Source organism: Mchenga conophoros, linkage group LG1, assembly GCF_057382185.1.
Source record: "Mchenga conophoros isolate Kocher_MC1m ecotype Shallow Benthic linkage group LG1, M_conophoros_male_GT1.1, whole genome shotgun sequence".
Lineage (NCBI taxonomy): Eukaryota > Metazoa > Chordata > Actinopteri > Cichliformes > Cichlidae > Mchenga > Mchenga conophoros.
The window spans coordinates 15,562,022-15,583,145 of record NC_140526.1 but is presented as its reverse complement, the minus strand read 5'-3'; the positions used below and the strand labels follow the sequence as shown (position 1 = coordinate 15,583,145).

The 21,124-nt window shown below is 39.4% G+C and overlaps 2 protein-coding genes across 3 annotated transcripts in view; one reads left to right on the top strand and one right to left on the bottom strand.

Annotated features, from left to right (window-relative positions):
• smyd3 (SET and MYND domain containing 3) overlaps positions 1-9,868 on the top strand; it is a 102,205-nt gene extending 92,337 nt beyond the window's left edge. Inside the window, exons 11-12 of the mRNA XM_085267567.1 lie at positions 9,109-9,217; positions 9,653-9,868. Coding sequence (XP_085123693.1) covers positions 9,109-9,217; positions 9,653-9,769 — 226 coding nt within the window. The 3' untranslated portion in view covers positions 9,770-9,868. The remainder of the gene's footprint in view (positions 1-9,108; positions 9,218-9,652) is intronic.
• A 2,827-nt stretch (positions 9,869-12,695) lies between these two features.
• Positions 12,696-21,124, bottom strand: part of kif26ba (kinesin family member 26Ba) — a 100,281-nt gene continuing 91,852 nt past the window's right edge. For both annotated transcript variants that reach the window (XM_085267510.1, XM_085267515.1), the window contains 3 exons: positions 20,141-20,406; positions 17,861-18,011; positions 12,696-16,252 (listed from right to left, as the gene is read on the bottom strand). In XM_085267510.1, coding sequence (XP_085123636.1) covers positions 16,104-16,252; positions 17,861-18,011; positions 20,141-20,406 — 566 coding nt within the window. In that variant the 3' untranslated portion in view covers positions 12,696-16,103. The remainder of the gene's footprint in view (positions 16,253-17,860; positions 18,012-20,140; positions 20,407-21,124) is intronic.

The window sequence follows — 21,124 nt, the reverse complement described above, 5'->3', positions numbered from 1 at the left end:
CAGTACACTGTCAAGGAAACTAAACAATCTGTGTTTCACCCATGAATGACTAATATGTCATCAGATGTAAAGAAAGAAAGAAAGAAATCAGTTCCCTATATTTGTGTATGTGTGCCTGGATTCAGGGCGTTTATCAGACCTGGTTTTAGGATAAGCATAAAGTCTGAGTGCATTCAAAGTGCTGTTCACTGAGATGAGGGAGGATTGCATAACCTTACCAGTATAAATTAGTACAGAGATATGGGTTTATTTAACCGTCCTGATGCCTTTTATAGTCATCTCAAAACTTCTGGATTGTGTTTAATTTTAGTATAGATCAATCTTTACTGTTTTTAATACTAAGAAAGCGAGTCGGAGAGTGTTCAATTGCTACCATGGGGATTAGGGAAGATTAAGTTACTTGATGTAGTCCTAGACTTTAGTAGATATTATCATCCATCCATCCATTTTCTGCAGCCTATCTGAGTCTGGGTCATGGCAGCAGCAGTCTGAAAGTAGAAAGGCCCAGATCTCTCTCTTTAGTCACCTCCGTCAACTCTTCTGGGGGGGACACTGAAGCGTTCCCAAGCCAACTGAGAGACATAATCTCTCCAGCGTGTCTTGAATTTGCCCCGGGGCCCCTTCCCAGTTGGACATGTCAGAAACACCTCACTTGGGAGGCGTCATGAAGGCATCGCAGTCGGATGTCTGAATCACCTCAAGTGGTTCCTTTCAGTATGAGGAGTAGTGGCTCTACTCTGACCCTCTCACAAATGACTCTCACAGAGCTCCTCATCCTGTCCTTATGAGTGAACCTAGACACCTTTCAGAGAAAACTTACTTTTGCAGCTTGGCTTAGCCATCTTATTCTTTTGGTCACTACCCACAGCTCATAGCCATAGATGAGGGTAGAAATGTACACAGACCAGTAAATCTTCAGCTTTGCTTTCAAACTCAGTTTTCCTTTTCTCTTTTTATCATAACACTTCCTGTTGTATTTGTTGGTTTTTAATATCAGGCTAGTCTGTCTTGTAAAGAGAATTTTGATGTCATGGTAAAATAAATGTTAACTAAAAATGAATAAATATAATACTCAAAGAGGTGGATGAGAGAACCCAAATGTCCAAAGAAACCTATCTTTAACCTGCCAGCTCTTCTTCAAACTCTGCATGATCTCTGTGCCCGTGCAGCCATGTGAGAATAGAGCAGGTAATTGGCATCTTCCTGCAGGAGTCTGTGTGTGATGCAGACTCCTGCTGTGTGCTGCATGTGAGATTTCAGACAAGGTCCTGAGCTGAGTCTTACAACATTGTGCTGATCATATATGAACAGGTATGATAGTGTGTTAGGTTAACATAAAATTGATGTTTTTTTGGTTTTATTTCTTAGTTTTTCTGCACTGAATTTCCTTTTGTTATTTTCTTGAAGCAGAGATTAAAGATTATTAGATTTAGTTAGCAATTTAGCAAGCTCGCATAATAAAACACATCACAGTGAAAATGTCCGAGTTTATCACTGCAGCAGGAAGATCAATGCATATTTTTTTACCATCATAATTAAATATTCAAAACATGGGAAAATAACCACAATGACAACCCTTGAGTTACTGGTTTTCTGATCTTCGCATTTTATTCCATTGTGTTGCTAATTCAAAAATGAAAGACCACATAGGCTCCATACAGTCTCGATCAAAAGTTTAAGACCACTTAAAAAATGGCAAAAAATCATATTTTGAATGGTTAACAAGGTTCCAAGTAGAGCTTCAACATGCAACAAGAAGAAATGGGAGTGAGACAAAAAAAAAATTTGAGCATGCAATTTATTGAAAACAACGCTTAAACTGAAACACCTGATCAAAAGTGTAGGACCTCATGCTTTTAAAAGGCCAAATCTGTGCAAAAATGAGGATTCATTGTCATTTTCTGTCAGGCAGTCACACTGTCATGACGTTCTGATGGCAAAAGCAAAAAAAACGTTCCCTTTTTGAACGTGGTCAGGTTGTTGAACTGCATAAGCAGGGTCTCTCGCAAAGTGCCATCGCTGCCGAGCTGGACGCAGTAAGACAGTCATTTGGAATTTGTTAAATGATCCAGAGGGTTATGGAACAAAAAAGTCAAGTGGAAGACCCCAAAAAACTTTCACCAGCACTGAGCCAGAGGATCCAATTGGCTGTCCATCAAGACACTGGACAATCCTCAACCCAAATTAAGGCCATTACTGGTGCTGACTGCAGCGCCATAAACATCAGACGGCATCTGAGACTGAAGTGATGTTTTCAATGCACCACGGTGGAGGGGGCGCCATAATGGTCTGAGGTGCTTTTTCCTTGGAACAATGGAGCTTCAGGAGGTGCAGGGGCGTCAAACGGTGGCTGGCTATGTCCAGATGTTGCAGAGAGCATCCTTCATGACTGAGGGCCCTCGTAAGTAAGTAAGTAAGTAAAATTTTATTTATATAGCACATTTCTAGATAGAGATCACAAAGTGCTTTACAAGATATAACAGATTAAAAAGACAAAAATACAAACAAAGTTAGCAAAAGGCAGTTTTAAAAAGATGTGTTTTTAGCTGTTTTTTAAAAGTAATCAATGAATCAGCGGATCGTAAGTCCTGAGGAAGAGAATTCCACAGTCTGGCGGCCACAGTAGCAAAAGCTCTATCACCCCTAGTTTTCAGTCTCGTATACTGAATGACAAGTAGGCCCTGACTACTCGACCTCAGAGACCTACTAGGGGCATAGGGCTGTAAAAGTTCAATGATATATGCAGTCGTCTATGTGGTAACGACTGCAGGTTTTTCAACAGGACAACAGGACAATGGTACAGTACACAATACCTGCAGGACAGGGGACTTCTTCCAGGAGAATAACATCACTCTTTTGGGTCATCCTGCATGTTCCCCTGATCTAAATCCAATTGAGAACTTTTGGGGATGGATTGCAAGGGAAGTTTACAGGTTACAGGTTTCTTTGGAGGTGTGGTCCTAAACTTTTGATCAGCTGTAAAACAGCCTGTTTCAGTTGAAGCGTTGATTTCAATAACTTGCATGCTCAAAAAATGTTTTTTCTCACTCCCATTTCTTCTTGTTGCATGTTGAAACCATGCAAAATATGATTTTTTTGCCATTTTTCAAGTGAGCTTAAACTTTTGTTGTGAAAATGAATCTTATTTTCAGCTTTGCATGCAGGCAAATGTGCTTAAAACAAATAATTTGTAAGATCAGAGCAAAATGTTTATGCCATTCATAGAAAAATTTAAATCTAAACTGAGATTTCTGTATATGCAGGTAATCACCCTCAAATCTGGGAATGCAATGTGATGTCTAAACCAACAGGGCAACTGTTAAGTCCTCAAATATTTTTATCTAATAAGTACAGCATTTTTAATTAATAAAAGAGTAAAAACCCTAAGTGAATCAAGTAAACGCAATGAACAAGGGAAAAAATAGTGAAATGATGGTGAGAGAGTTGGATTCCAAATCCAAAAATCTTTAAATCTACGTCTGAATTTACAGTAAATTGCATCAACAGTTCCCAGCTTCGATTGTCCAACCATCACTCTGTCTCTTCTTTTTTTGCAGTTCAGTTTGTACAAACTCAACATTATACCTACGCACTTCAGCAAGTGTGTGTGTGTGTGTTTGTGTCAGTATGTGTGAGAGAGATGCAGAGAAAGAAAGACTAATTGATCTTGTGTGAAGGGCAGCGCTCTACTAGGATAGCTGTGCTCACACACACACACGCTCCCGCAACAGCATATCCACAGGAGAGAAACGGCAACGGCCTATAAATAAATAAGCAGACACAGGGCAGCAGAAAGAAAGAGATGGTGATGTGTACAAGGGGATGGAGAGAACTGCTGTAAAACGTGTGTCAAAGAATCAAAGACAAAGCCAGTGAGAGGGGTGGGTGCGGGGGCTTTAGGCTCTGTATAAAAGATATAAGCAGGAAATTAATGAAAAATGAGAGGTGGGGTGGGGGGGCTGCAGGGTGATCAACAGCTTGACAGAAGAGAGAGGAGGGAAAAAAGATCTGCAGAAATGATGGAAATAAAACATGAGTGATGGGATCACAAGGAAAAGAAGAGTAAAGGTAACGTACAGGAAGGGAAGGGTTAAAAACAGGTATAATGAATGAAATGGACACGGACGAGTGAAAATGTTGAAAGAAAAAAAGAGTGGAAGGAATTCAGGAGAAAAAAGTGAGAAGTGAGTGGGAGGAGGATCCTCCATATTCATCTCCTATCTTCCTCTGGGCTCTTCAGATGCAAGAAAGATAGCTGCAGGAGTTCTCGATCACTCCATTTCTCCTGTCCTTCCCCTCATTCTGTATTCCTTTTTTCTTTCACACTCTCCCACTGCAGGTCTTTTCAGAGTTACTCTATTCAGTTTGTGATATATGGAGAAGGTTTTCCCTGCGAATAATGCTCACCTGCTGCAGGCTGTGCACACCAGGCCTATTGAACCCCTTCTGTACTGCACATATTTTACTGCTATAGATATGCACACACACACATACCCAGATTATTCTGTTCACGAATGCATCCAGATATCTTTCTTTCAGTAGATGCTCTGATGACTTTTTATGCATAAAGTAAAGCAAAAAGCATCTCTGGACACATTTTGTAGCTTAGTGTTGTTTCTCCATTTCTTAAACACAAGTACTGACAATCTTCTCAGACCTACAGGTCAGCACGAATGTGGAATAATAGCATCAGCTTGATACTTCCTTTTTTACATCATTCAGTTTTTGATTTTCAAATGCCCAGACCTTTTTTCTCTGTCTGTATTTGCATTAACATTCAGCAGTATCACAGGGACAAATCTCTTGCATAAGATTTCTGCATCAGCAGTGGCCTTGATGGACCAGCCAAGTGCACCCGTGGTGTCAGTCTTTATGAGTCCTGCTGTCAGCGTATGAAATTGAAGTTTGTTTAAAATGTTGCAGACAAATGAGACTAGCAGACAGCGTAGATTTGTCTAAAAACCACAAACTGGTTTAATATAATATTTAATGAAAGGCTACTTTTATAAATACCTAATCCAATGAGAAGATGTTGGTCGTTCTAACCTATAGGCAAAGTTACAAGGTGAATAAAGTAACTGAAGAAATGTGTTTCTGTGGATAATTTAGACTTTTCTCAGATTGTTTACTCTTTTCGATAAGGCTGCTTGTAGCTATGCAGCTTGGATCGAAGGATCCTGTGCAGGCATCACTTAGCTTTAAGCAAACCAGAAAGGTTAGAAGTCAGTGTTATCGATCGCTGTGGTCCTGTTGTCTGCTAGCTTACGAGACTCGGGCAAAGACCTTCTTTAGATGCAGTAGTTAATTGGTGACTTTGTCTGCAAAGACGGCTGACTAACTGTGATTTAAATGTTCTTTGTCTTGCATAGTTGTTGCAATTTCCCTTAAATGTACAACTGAAATTACTGTTGCATTTGACAAAAAACAAAAACGCAATTAAGCTAAATACTTGCAGCAAATCTGACCTTCTCCTTCAGTTACTTCTACTTAGTAAGATAATCTTTGTTTCCCTCTCACAAACAGCAGGCCGTGGATCTTTTTGTTCCAAACAAGTGCCTCATTAGTTCCACTGCATTTGCCTGGAAATGCTACACTTTTCCACAACTATTAATTTCTTCTTCTCACTGCCTCTCGTATGCATAGCTGAGAGCTATAGCTTTGTAACTAGCTCCGTATGACTATGAGACCGTATTTCTCTTCAATTTACTCTTCCGAGGAGAAAAAACAATAGGGGATAAATCAGGAGACAGCAAATTAATTAAATTACTCTAATTGTTTTGCGGTTCTATATGAGAGGAATTATAATTGGATTGTGGGCTTGATGTGTGTGTTTGTATGTCGTGGAAGTCAGAATCACTGGCTTGGTGATTAAGCCAATATTGTAACTTATTATTCATGGGCTACTAATTTTGTTGGTTTATTCTTTGAACTTTCTGTTTAATAATTCAATTTTAACCAGAGGATAAGGGGCCACCTCTTTAATTGGTTGGCTTGTCAGTTGATAGTTTAGTTTGGCTTTGAGGTTCAAACAAATGGGCTGTTAGCATTGTGGGTAAAAAGTGGTGAAAAATTAGGAAAATATAGAGTTTGAAATGACTCCAGCTGTGGCCACTACATGGAAATTCATTTTGGATTTCTCTTTATTACCAGAACAGATTTTATTGTTAAACAAGAGTGGAAAACTTAGCCGGGGGAAGCTGCTGCCCATAAAGAAATAATTAAGAGTAATGCCCGGTTAACATCAGGTGCTGTTTCTATTATAGCGCGTATTGAATCCCCTTCTGGTGTCTTTACTCTGGAGAGAAGTGAAAACTGGCAAATATGCCGGGTCGAACAGGGTGAAGTGGATTTGTATCGACCTTATCTTTGTGTGCGCACGCTCATACATTAATGCCGATGCGCGTGTGCATTCATGTATATGTGTTTACTCACAGCTCTTTTTGTTTGTTTGTCAGAGACGGAGAAGTGGAGGAAATGGAGAAGGGCTCGAGCTTTATCGGTGCACAGTTCTTTAAAATATGTAATCAAGAGAAAGGAGGACAGAACAAATAAATAGAAGGAAGATTAAAGAGGGCTGCAGAGGTAGAGTGCAGAAGAGAAATGAATGGAGAGCAGCCGAAGAGGGCGGGAAACAGCTGAACAACATTGGCAACTTTAATCCCTGCAGCTAGCGGGGTAAAAAGCACAAATATAAACGGGGAGAAGCAGAGGAAGGAGATGTGAAGCGGGAAAAAGGAATGAGAGATTAGAGGAGGGGGATGGAAAAGAAAGGAGAATAAAGGGAAAGAAGAGCCGGGTAAATGAGTGTTTGAGAACTCCAGTGTTTGCCAACAACAAAGCTGTTTCCTAACAGTCCCTAGTGTGTATTTATCTTTATAGGATGAGCAATGTCCCAGTTCAGCATGTGTGTGTGTGAACTTTCACTGTAACACATGTATTTGTAAACATTTACAGTCAGTGTCATGCACACATATCAATAAGCAGTCAAGCTCATCCATTTTTATGCATATGTGCATCTAAATCCATTTGCTCCACAGATACGAATTATAATTAAATGCATTTAGAGGAAAAAGAAGAAATCCCTCTAATTAATTTGACAGCACATTTTCTTATTTGCAGATCTTGCATTAAATATGTCCATGTAGAACGCAAAACAAGAGTGTGTTTTTTAATATGTTTAATAGGCCCTGTGTTTATTTTAAAACAGCTGCTGCTGTTAGATGGATTTTATTAGTTTTGCATTGAAGTACACCAGAGTTGCTGAGCTGTGTGTGTCTGTGTGTGTGTCTCTGTGAGAGATGTGGGAGTCTCTTGATGTCAAAATCATTGATTGGCTTGATGACAGCTCTGAATCTGTCACTGCTGATACACAAACTGCGTCGTTTTCTGTCACTGGAACGTTCCCTTCTAGAGACAGAAGGACTGAAAGGTGGTAATTTGTCTCCTTGGCTGTGTGTATTTTTATGCAGGCAGCAACATTGGGTTTTGAATGGCACATTACTTGTTATTACCCATCTACTCTCTTTAATTTCTTACCTTTTTTGTTGAATTATCTTTGCATTACACTGCATGACCTCAGATGTGATGTGCCGTCATTTCTAGTTAACAGTATAATAAACTGTGCATTTCCCATATAACAGCACGCATATGTGCTGGTAAAGATCTACAGAGAAGGTAACAAGGAGTTGCACTGTGTCTTTGTAGGGTGCCAAGAGAGAAACTGGGACTACCTGGGGAAGTTAGGAGGGGTAGAGAACTATGTGAGGGTGAGGACATGAAATCAGTGATAGAGAGTCTGGAGAGGTGGGCAGAAAAGGAATGAAAGTCAATAGAAGGAAGACAATAAATATATGGGGTCAGTCATCCAAACAAGTGAACAGTGGATAGCAAAGAGGAAGAAGAGAGTGCAGGTAGGGAGTGATCAGAATGGAGAGACAGAGGACACTGACGATGGAGCTAACAAGCAGGAGGAAGAGGAAGACTTAAGAGGTTCATGGATGTAGTGAAGGAGGACATGGAGACGGTTGGTGTGACAGAAGAAGATGATAGGGTGAGATGGAGGACGATGATCCACTGTGGCGAACCGTAAGGGAAGGAGCTGAAACAAGAAGGAGAAGAGGACTGCCAGTAGACTCTATACTGCCTCAGATTTAAAGACAGGGGCTGTGATGTAATTACTGTGTACGGATTAGTAAGCTAATATTTCACATCACTCCCTCATCACAAGTTCCCATCCTAGCTCATGAGTTATGCTTGTGTTCTTTCTCTTCTTTTTTTCTTTTGTACTTGTCCTCCTGTGTTTCCTCTTCCTTCCTTCTGTTTTTGCCTTATTGTCCTCCAACTGTGTGTCTCTCTCTCTTTCAGTGGCTAATCACCTTCATACCTCACGCTGAGTGTTCCAGTGTCCTCTCTCTTGTCTGGCAGCTCCCTCTTGTTTTGTTTGTCCTGTCTGACTGATCAGCTGTGATCAGACCTTCCTTACGAACATCTGCATTTGCGTCGGCATGATGCATTTGAGTCCTCACTTAGGGTGTACCCCTCTCTGATAAATGGAATGAGATTATAGTAACGTGCAATGTTTTTTGGAAATGCTTAGATGCTAGACAGGAAATTGGGGATGATTGATGAACCTAGGATGTAGCAGGCGTAATGTGAGCTTTATCATGATTGGGCAGCGATGAACTAATTATTTACTCTTTGTACCGATATTGGAAGAGCCATGTGAGTTTGTGCATCCAGTGTACATGTTTTCTATAAACTGGCAGAGGGCTTGTGAACATGTCCCTCAGGGTTTCCTGCGCAGGACTCTGCTGTTGATTTAACCCAGCCAGCCATCCACATCCAGGGGCAGAGCGGTTTTATGAATACTAATTCTCTGTTTAGTATTGCAGCCATTTTTTGCATAAGAAGAAGCATTAACTGCTCCCGTAAGAGCAGTGTGGAGCATTTTCAAGCAAAAATAGAATAGATAGAATAAATGTAAAGGAAAATTACAGTGCAAATGATACCAGAAGAACAACACCCTGAAAGAAATGAAAACAATAATGGAACTTTTCACTTGTTGTGGTGAAATCTAATTACATGTACATGTTGTCTTTCTTCCTAAAGACAGTACTACCCCGATCCCCATCCAGTCCATGGGATACAGCTGATGAGAGTTGGAAAGCTGCAGCATTACCTGGAAAACATCGAAGATGCTTTGGACACATTCAAACAGGTTTGAAGGACTAAATATCAACAAGGACATTTTTTACATTTTAAACTTTATTATTAGCTAATAGAACAAGTCTGGAGACATGTCTTTGTACCAGGTCATGTTAGTCTTAAGCCCTCGAAATGAAGGCAACGGGACTTCTTTTACGAACCAAAAACGAAGACCAGTTGCCTTCATGTCAGGCACCTAAGATCGTGTGGAGACATGTAACAGCAGAGATGATCAGGCAGGATTAAAAACATCTTTGGTTAGTTTTACAATAATCTCTAAAGTACTTAATCTTTAAGTAAAATGTCATGAAAACAGTTACTTTCAGTTTCCTTTATAGAATAGATTGTGTAGCATTATGTGATGATCCCGTTTCATTACATCGCCATACAAGATTGTTCTGGTACTAACAGGGAAGAAAGCTAGTTATGCTTATGTCTCCTATTCCAGGCTTATGGAATCGTAAAGTTCACCCATGGTGAAGATCACCCATTGATGACCGAACTAACGATGAAGATGAAGGAATGTCACAGTGAGATGGATCATTATTCCTCCAGCAGACGCTAAGACGAAGGCGAAAGAAACGTCTTCATGTAACTGATTTCACTGCCTTACGTTCTTTTTATTCATCAACCTGAATAAACGGATTTGTTATTTTGCCATCCATACCTGACCTTTATTGTCTCAACAGTCTTAAAGTAAGGAACTGTTGTTAAAACAGCTCCAGCAACACTTCAGGCTCCTCTTTATACTTTCTCGTGGCAAATAAAACCTTTTTAGCTTTGGTTTGGTGCAGTTTTACGTTAATCGCTTTCATCAATTCTAGCCATAAAACATCTCATTAATGATATCCAAGAACCTGCTTTTCCCAGAATTCCATGAAACGCCAGTGATATTTCTGCAGTTTTGTAGCCAGCCTGTTATCCTGTTTAAATTAGGTTTATGGAAACATTTAAGCACAATTAATCCCATTAATCCTAAAGTTTCTGCATCCTGTCCTTGTTTGAGAACTGGAGAGGAAGAAGCAGAGGGAGGGAGGAAAGCCCCTGTTGGCCCCGGTCTCCTCTGTAATCTATAGATTCCATTGTGATGAGTGATCCTAGGGTGTGTGTGTGTGTGTTGGTTTAGTAAAGTACATACATCACCCTCTGTGTATTTCCATCACACATACTTCCCATGTTAATCCCTGTTTTTGTTTCTCTGCACACACACACAGTTTTCCCATGTTAATCCCAAAATTCTGCCATATGCAAACTGATGACACTATGTCCTAGGGGCGTGTGTGCACGAATGGGTGTTTTTCTGCCATCTTTCTCAGTCTTCTCAAAAAACTGAGCTGATTTTTTTCCTTTTGGCTCAAAATATTTTTTGTAATTATAGAAAAAAAAACTGTAGAAACGAGGTATCAACAGATTATTTTTCAACTTTGAAGAGAGAAACGATGCAAGCTTACTGTGTTTCAAAGACTGAGTGGACCCTAGTGGAGTGAATGGCCTGTGGGAGCCGTCTGTGCTGCTGCACCGCTCCTACCTACATTACTCACTTCATTGGTTTTGTTGCTTTCAGTCCTTCACTCGCTCACTTTTCCCATATAACATCCATCAAATGAGATTTAGTGTTTCTTAGCTATAACCTCCTGTCTCTCCCTCTCTGTCACTCACTGTCTCTCTTCCCCATTTATATCTCTCTCTCTCCAAAGGCTTTCAAATGAAATTCTCTATTTGCCGGAGTCTCTCTTTCTCTTTCACTGCACGTCTCTGCAGGCAACCTGACCACACAGAAATAAAGAACACCAAATGTTTTTTTCTTTCTTTCACCACCTCAATTCATTCCCCCCTCTACCATTTACTCAGCCCCATTTTTTAATTTTCACATTTTCATTCTCATTTTCAGAGACACTCTATGTCACTGTTCCTCCCCCTGCACTACCTCACCTTTACTGTCACCTTACTCGCTATCTGCTAATATTATTCATTTCCTCTCGCTCCATCTTAATAACTCTCCTCTCCATAATTTACCTTTTCTTAAAGATACAAAAGTCAGAAGTTTTCCTACCAGAACTGTGGGATTTGTGTCTTATTTGGTTTTGGCTCACTGATGTTTGCTTTTACTCACTTTTGCTTCAGTACTTGATTATATTTAGGTAATTAAAAGCAAAAAAACCAAGCATTAACCTTGCAGCAAAATGATGCTTACCCAGTGTGTTTAAATGAAAGACCAAGAGGTCCTTTAAGTGTCCACATGTGACAAGTTAGTAGTCACATGTAATTTGGCGATGCTAGCAGCTTTGCCAAAATACAGTATTTGAGGCTGTGAGGATGAGAACGCTGTGGCTTTTTCAGTCCTTTGATTTAAGAGCAGACTTAAATCAAAGGACTGTGAAGCTTAATAGTAACTACCATTACTGCAGTCACCTGAAAACACTTAAACCTGTTCTCTGCATGTTGACTAAAAGTTGCACACTTGCTTTTTGAGGATTTTTAGCTATGCTAGAGTCACTATTCTTGCATTCATTGGTTCCCAATTTCTTAGGCTGTGTGTACACTCCACAAAAACCTAAGAGCTACAGCTCAGAGTCGACAGGCCTCAGTTAGCATGTTAAGTTCACGATAGTAAAATTAAAGACTGAACAGGTGTCACTTGTTTGGAAGGTTTGCCACAAGAAAGGTTCTTCTCTCTAAAAACAACAAAAAAAACATGGCCAGTTTTTGTAAGATTATAATTAATTAACAAACCACTTCTACAACAATGTGCTTAGATGAGACCAAAGTGGACATGCTGATGGACATAATTCAACGCACTCTTATCAGCTGTCAAGCACGGTGGGCTTATGTTGCAGCTACAAGAGTTGTAGTATTGAGTTGAGCTCTTCTGCAGTTATCTCATAGTATTAGTTACAAATCACCTAAAGGATCCTTCTTTTGCTACACTTTTAAAATGCAGTACAGTGTAATCTTATATTGAATAATTTCACCTACTTTATTTCTCTTGTACAGTTTTGGTGCTTCTTCTTGTCACTCCTCTCTTCTTGGATAAAAAGCAGTCCTGTACTCGTCTTCTTTCTCACTTGTCTTCCTTTCTTCTTGCATTTCCCCCTTTGCTACCTTTATTCTTCTCTCGTCTCTAATCTATTATTTCTCCTCGCTCCCATTCCTGCCTTCTCCTCCTTCCTGTTCCCTGCCGTGCACTGATGATCAAAGCAGGCTCAAAGGGGATTACTGTATGTCACAGAAAAGCTGCCTACAGGGTACTCAAGGTCCACATTTACACATGCTCTGGAAACTAAATGATATTTTTGAGTTGTCCCAGTCCCTTGTTTATGTAAATCTAACAGCCCAATGCAATAACGTACAATGTTACGTGTTCCATGTTTGAGTTTGAGTCGTAATGCAAAAGATTTTTAGTTCATCAGAAGTGAAACAGCACGCCTTCTGGACATCTGCACACTACTTCGTCTATTCTGTGTGCAAAGAATGAAGCATCAGGTGTGAAACTCTTTTAATACATTCCTTTATTTACATCCCTCCATCTTTTTCTTCCGTCTTTACCATATGTCAGACCAGATTTCACAAAAACGGTAAATCTGCAGTGGACAATATGAGCACAGCGAGACTCCTGTGCACCATTTGTTCCACATTTACACTGATAATGTGTTGTTTTAAATAGAATTACTGAGGGTATTTAGCATGAATATGTCTCACAACTGGCATTTTTATCAAGAGACTGGAACAGAAAAGTGATTTTTTTATTTTTAGTTATCCAGAGATCTTCAAACAACTGACCCTGTGTCTTACAACTGAGCAAAGCAGAAGTTGACTCCTAATGCTAATGATAACATCTGTTTTTGGTAAATGTGGTCTGACCCGGACTTTAACACACAATGCTCCCTAAGATGCCTTGTATGAGATTTACAGATAGCACATTATAATTCTTAAATGTGTCTACAAAATATGCACCAGCACAGCATATTTGTCAGTTTATTCCATAGATCATGTGATGCTTATGTTGTGCAGAGTGACTTTGCAGATGGAAATCTGTGAATAACTTGATTTAAAACACCCCGCTATTCTTTTAGCTGTAATAGTTTCTAGCAATTTTTGATTATTACTACAATAATAAAGGGATATCCCATTAGATTTGGCAGTAACATATCAAGGAAGAAACCTCCCACATAGCATCTTAAAAAGGATAGTTCAATACAAGCCATTAGCTCATTTAGAGGTTAGATTTCCCAAAACACTCGCTGCTAATTACACAGGGCTGCAGTTCATAAGACACAGACGTTTCTCTTAAAGCAACACAGCTGCCTTCATACTGGAAGGCTTCTGATTTGCATGTAATCAACTAGCATCCCTGTTCTGCATGTGAATGTTTGGGGAACCAAACTCATTGAAATCCTCAAGAGGAACAACAGGAGCAAATGAAACCAACAACAAAAAAAATATCTAAAATAAAAATGATGGCATATATGCTATGTGCACAGTATATATATTTATATATGACATGGGCTCAGCAAAGTATGTACAGTTATTTTTCTTTTTCATCAATGCATAGTAACTTTGTAAGATCATGAAGTGTACGTAAATAAGAACATTAAGTAGCAACTCAAATAAATAAACTTTCATTCATGACTTGCACAATGAACACGGGGATAAAAACAGGAAATGATCAGAGATGCTCTTAAAAAACAAAAAAAACCTCTCAAGTTTGTCAAAAGCGTCTTGCTCTCAGGGGTAATTTCTCACTAGATTATCTCTTGGCTATCCCCGCCAGTATGCACTACATGAAATCATTAGCTGATTCAGATCCACGTGAAGATAAAAACTTCACTGAATTAACTGTATTTTCTGTTTCAGCGACAGCACGTTCTGGTTTTTTGCTCTTAGTGGAGGAAAAAATCAGCACTACAACGCTTTTGACAAATTACACCAATACGGTGACATCATTTCCACTGCTCTCATGTCGCTCTCCCATAATGCTCTCTGCTCGACAACAACAGACACGATGACAGTGATGTAGAAGAAGCATTTGAAAGGCGTTGTTTTGTGTTTCAGGGGGAAATGGACTCTTTCGTATATTTATATTTGTACAAACATTTAGATCATAAGTATCTCAAGCACCATAGATAATAATACTAACAAATCTTAGGAGTTGCTATCCATCCAAAAAGTGGAACCAGGCAGAGATCTATGTCTTAAGCTCGTCTCCTCCCTTTTTAATTAGGTTCCTTTAATTTTTTTTATATAATTTAATTGTCCTTTACAATATAGGGGATATTAAAAGTGTTTAAACACCCTATAGCTGTAGTCCCAAAATATTGATTAAATCTACTACCTTGTTTCATTATAATTAAATGTTAAACACAGTATATTGACGCACCTGCGTGTCCCTCACAATTTATCTATAAATATGTCTTCAGATTTCGATTATCCTGCTCAATGCTACTATCGTACATAGTCTCTACATGGTCCCATTGCACTCAAATAAAAAAAGGATACCTTATTATAAAACACACACAATGACAAATCATTCAGTTTCTTTTAGAATAGAGCAGAACAACACAGATACGAATAACAGACAGACTGCCTGTGAGTCAGGCAGGGAGGCAGGGAGTCAGTCGTTGGTTGTATTTAACACCAGATCAGAGAGAAGTGTTTTCACCTCTACTACCTTCTGACATTTCATAGCTTTGTGAACATTAAAAATTTCTATCGAGGTTTTTGGTCCTTCCAAGTTTAATTAAGTTAATCTGTAGTTTTCCTTTAAAGGGGACCTATTATGCTTTTCCTGTTGGGAATAAGTACGAAGAACTAAAATGGTGTTTCACAGAGGATCAACTGAGAGCACTTCACTGAGGCCCAGTATAAAATAAATAAGGATTATTTTGATCTGTTGCTCATGCAAAGCGGCTCCTGTGGAGTCCGAGAGTAAAAATAAAGAGCATAACAGGTCCACTTTAACGTTGTTTCTCTGATCTCTAATCAATGTACCAAAGACCATACATTGAAACACACATTATTAGTTTGTTTATCATATAGTGAAACACTGACCCACAGTAAAACATCACATTTAGAAAAGAAAATGAAAACTGCTTCCAAGGACACTGATCTTTTCTGGATGTTTCTATACTAGCACCATACTTACTTGTACACAAATTTAGAGAGAAGGAGACTTGGTCTTGGTATTGTTGAAATGTTCACAAGGCACTTCTAAATCGTTTCCTTCGTCCTCTTGTCATTCTCTCTCGGTTAGTCTCTTTTAGTCGCTGCACAACAATACCAGGCCACTCTGTAGTCAGCACTCCGTATTTACAGCCAAAGGCTTTTAACCATGTAAAAAATGTTCTTCCAAAATGTGTTAGATGTGAAATTATTCTTCTCTTGCACTTCAACTTCAGCTTTCTCCTTCTTACAAAATGGCAGTTTTTGTTCAGCTATAGCCTTTTTTTTTGCTCTCGGTACATTCTTTCAAAGTTTGACTCACTGCGTGTCACTGCGGTCCAATTATTTTGTTCTCTGGTTACTTGGTTTGACATGTCTTTTTAGACTCTCATACACTATTTGGGCAGCCATATTTTCTCTGATTGAAAGTAGCCCGTCCATTAGATAGTTTCTGAGGTTGTTTCCAAGCCCCAGCAAACAAATCTACAAATCTTGTCTCTGTTTTTCTGTTAATTTTTCTCCGTAAATCTTCTTTTGATTTTTCCGGCCACCTGGCCTTCTGCTTACTCACATCTGGACAAGACGCTGGAATAATATGCAGGATCATGCGGTCGGTCTATTCCTGTGTTCATCCTTCCAACTGTCGAGCTGCAGTTAAAGATTTTCTAAATGTGTTTGATTAGTCAGGGGAATGGTCTAGACATTGACATCGTCGAGGCCACTTCTCCGCCTCCATCTGTCTACTGATGCCTTGAGGACACATCAAAGCAGGTGATCATCATAAGATGGGCTTTGCAGAAGTTGACTCTGGTCTCCAGTTTGTCTGTCACTGTTTCCAGAGCCTCCAAATACTCCAATGAGTCCACTTCATAGGCCTGCTGCAGCTCAACTGGACACAAATAGAAAGGTGGAGAAAATACATCATTCCTTGATAAAGTGCTGTTGAATGTGGGTTTAATAATTAAAAAGGTGCCACTGGTTATATTTTACATGTTATTGTTAAAATGGAATAATGATAAATGTCATAATAATAATTTATAACAATTATGATTTAAGAAAAAAGAAGGCGGCCGATGAGTTAATTATCACTCTCTCTACACCGGTCACTGTTGTGAGCACCTCAGACTCCAACATCATAGCTGTAATGGGCTTGATATCAAACAGTGATGGCATTGCCTGCTGGTCTCAGATTATCGAATAATGTAAAGAGAAAAACTTCCAGCTAAATCCCTGCAAGTCCAAGGACCTCATAATGGACTTTACGAGAGAGTAGCAGAGGAAATTTGGCCCTCTCTGCATATTTGGGGCCCATGTGAAGAGGGTAGATAACTTTAAACACGGTAGTGTTTACATCACAAAGGACCTGTCATGGTCCTGACACATGAAATCCCTGGTGAAGAAAGCCCATCAGCACCTATAGCATCTCAGGTACCTAAGAGACTTTAAACTCCCACTCAGGGTGCACAGGAACTTCTACACCTGCATCTTGAGTGGGAATATCAACACCTGGATGGTTAGTTGCACCAAGCAGGTGGTCTGTTAGCTGAGAGAATCTTCAAGACCACCCTCCCCCATCTGTGGGACAGCGTAGAATAAGATCTCAGAGGATCAATAGGAACTCCAGCCCTTCTTTTATGGTTGCATGATTCATTATGTTGGTTGCACTTTTATTTCATATACAGCCCAATAGGTACATAGCTGAATAATTAAGTCTGATGTAGCCTATTGCTACTTATGTAAAATCTGCATTATTATCCAAGAACTGTTACGATTAGGATTCACATCACAATTCACACATAAATCAGAGATTTATCCATTTTTTCATACCCGAGTTTGTTTGTACTTTGCAAAAAATGTACAAAAAGTGCCTCTGACCATTTATTCAAAGAAATGACAGCTAGCTATCTTAGCGAATTTAAACACAGCTGTATTAAATCACTACTACTTATTGATAATTATTATTATTATTAAATGTGTTTTCTTAAAAAGAAGATTAGGGCATGGCAGCATGCTGATTGTATGCAAAAGCCTGTTTAGATGATTCTGATTTACTAAATTGTACAGTAGTAAGAAAATGTCCTTACAGTGCAATTGAGGGCAATTAAGCCACACCCTTACAAAAAAACACAACAAAGCAAAACATTATTTCGTATCGTGAAAGTTTGCCCCATCAGATGCATCAATCTGCAACAACACAATCCTTCCCACAAATGCATTTGTGTCTATTGAAGTAAAATCTATAATGCCCAGTCACTTCATACTTTAATAATGAAATGACAGAATGTATTTGTCTGAAGAATGAACCAGCAGTCATGTAGCACAGCATTAGTAATTAACATGAGTCATATAAAATATAAAAATATGCATCATAACTTAAACATAATAGACTTATTTATTTCAGAATAATCCTCCACTAAAATCCTAAACAGTTTCTAACCTCCTTTGCTCTCTCACACACAGACCTGTATTCCCTGATGTGTCAGAGGTCCACACTTACACTCAGTGGTCCACTTGTGTGGCTCCAGCATCAAGTACTGTTTGGTTTGTTCCAGTTCTTTCTTGAGACACTGGTACTTGGCTCTGACTTCACTGATTCGCTGCTGGCGGTGCTCCAACAGACGAAGCTTGGCACTGACATACACCACCTCCTGACACACAGAGAAGGCAGACAGATAGACACGGATTTTATTTAGCTTTATTTTTTCAGAGGAGCGTGTTGTGAAACACAGGTGGGTCTCCTTCAGCAGCAGCACGCTTAAAATTCACACAGTTAAATACATTCGCACCTCATCGTCTCCCACTGTGGCTGCAGCTGAGTGCCTTCGGACACTGAGCAGCTTTCACTGGAACACGATTGTGGCTTTCTTAAGGTTGCTGCAGGGAAAATCTATATTTCATGCTTTTTCTCCATTTCTCTTTTCCAGTGCTCACAGTGCTCTCTCCTCTGATCACATAAAGGTTTAACAGTGGAAACCCCCCCAAAACCTGCATTCATTTACAACAATTTCCTAAGTTTAACAATTTTATTCTGCAAAGTCCTCAGAATTTAGAATCATTTTTTTAAGTAAGCCAAGATATGTAGATTTATTTAAAAAGTTCACTGTTCACACAGAACTAAATGCTAATGTTGAGCTATTCATGTTCTGAAAATCCTTGCTGTTGTATTTTTTAAAACCTTTTGGTTTCTTTCCACACTGTCACAACAACACAAATCCTTTTTCATCCATTGCCCAACCACCAGCTTCCTCTTCTGGGTTTCCATTAGCAGCAGTGTCCAACACTTATTGTTTTTTAATGTGCTTCACCATCATTATTCATCAAATCAGTGTCACTGGAATCAAGAGCAATAGCCATCTTGCACTTCTGCTCTCCTTCTCCTTCACTCTTCTAAAGACATCCATTCATCCTTCCCCTTCAGTCAACCATAATAAATCCTAAAAGTTTTTTGCTATTTTCTTCTTCCTCCCTCTTTTACACGTGCTTCCTAGTCAGCCTCCTACATAACTGTAGTCCGGTGGGAACTAGATATTTTTAAAATGTGTCGAAATGAAGCTCTGAACACCGCATGTACAAATATCAAGTGGCAACAACCATCGTAACCGAGGATTGCTGAGTGGTGGCTCCAAAAACACTCCCAGTATCAACTTCCATTACAAATTCAATTAAATGTTCTAGTCACTCTGGTGTCATTAGTTCACTCTTCCTAATCAGTGTATTAGTGGCTATTTTTAGGCTTTAGAGAGAGAATGAGAGATACTGTTTGGATGAGGCAAGCCGGAAGTAAAGCTGGAATCCAAGAACCTGTTTTAGTTGAGAACTGGTGCCAAATTGTCTGGTTCATCTGAATAATAAATCACTTCCTGACATGGTTGATCTCATTACTGAGGTTTCAGCAGAACCAAGTCCGATTTAGCCTGTTTTTCTACTCTGATTCTACCCTGTATTCAGAGTCAGTCATAATAAAGTGCTACGTTAATGCTGGAAAGGAGGAACTGACAACCAATGAGATCTGTAGGCAGAACTGATAATGGCATTGACAACAATAAAATCTTGCTTAGATTATGATATGTTGTAATAACGTTTAATTTTCTTTTGTCCTCACTTGCTGGTGGTGTATGCAGAACTTTTCCATAGATGGTTTTGCTTTTCATCAGCGTGTCTTAATCAGTTTTGGGTTCACTGTAATTTTGTCCTGTTCTTTGAAAGTAATACCAGTAGACCCTCAGGGGATTCCACTATCCAAGAAAGTGAAAATATATTTTCTTTATGGTTTTAAATCTTAATGCACAAACTGTCACATTAAGTAAACTGCTTTAAATGTAACTCGTCTGTTAGCTTCTAGCTACACTCGCCTCCTCCACCCTGCTAATATTTGGAGCCTCGCCTGGCTCCAAGGAGACAAGATAGCACCAGACATTAACATTATTCTCTAGGCTTCAGTTTAGCTCTAATGCAAACTCACTGAGTGATATTATCAATATCCATCTTTACATACGCCACATGTTCCTTTACTAAAATGATATGCTGCTTCCTAAATTTGAAGTTTTGTTTTCCTGCAAACTGCCCAATAACAACGCACCCTGTGATGACACATATATGCCTGAATTTTTTACCTTTTGCCCATCACCCATTTAGGTTTTTGCTCAAGGACGTGTTGACATACGGGCAGGAAGAGATAAGGATCAAATTTCCAACCCTGCAATTTGTTGACCTGCTCCACCACTTGACCTACAACAGCTGTGCAGCTCAGGTGTCTTTCCTCCCTCCTCCCTCTCACCTTGCTCCCTCCTTTGTCCTTCCTTTTCTGCAGCCGTTCAACATCATCTATCTCGTACACCTTGATCTCAAAGGTTTCTGTTGTTGCGGTCACTGCCCGGAGGTTTGAGGGTGCAGGTGGCCCAAGTGGCCCGTCGACCCAGCATGCACCAGGGCTGGAGGAGGAGGAAGACGAGGACGTGATGGCTTGTTTGGAGGAACGGTGAGAAGGCGATGATGAAGAGGAGTCCAAGGTTAGTGCTGGGATCAGACGTCGACGCTGGAGACCTAAAAGAACAAATAAAAAGAAGATTACAGAAAGACTGTTACACACTGATGACAGGAATAGTGAAGTTTTGAGCTAAGACGATAAACTGTTCATATGAACGGCAGAATAAAAAGTGTCTTTTAATTCTAATTGAAGAAATATCGCATGTTTGGAGTTATATACATTCTACTTTTTGGTGCATTTTATATAGCATTGAAGTGCCAGGTTATAGAGTGCAAAAAAAGCTGAATATGTTTAAAAAATAACTGATCTGAGCCGATCTGATGCAGTTTTTTCCTAAATATACAAAGTGCCAAAGAATTTTTCAACTCTGCTTGTTTTATCTCATTCATATGCTTAGTTTGCTTGCAGTGCGTTTTACTCTCAAGATCACCATTAGTTTAGCTCCATAATCCTCAAACAGTGCATCAGTCCCTAGTGGTGTGGCACAGAGCCACCACAGGTGGGGTGTGGATGAACAGAAGAAAAATGCTAAATGAAACTAAGCTAAATGAAAATGGGAAAAACAAATACTGATATTATAGTGCTGAACTTTATTATTCACTAAAATAATTCTAGGGTGTAGTAATACCCAAAAGTGATGAGGTTCAAACCAACTATCAGAATGGGGACAAAGGAGGTCTGAAGTGACTCAGTGAGATCCTGCCAGATGTACTGGTCCTACCTAAGTCTAAGGAGCTGGGAAAGGAAAAAAAAAGTCTGGACTTCTTTAAGTTG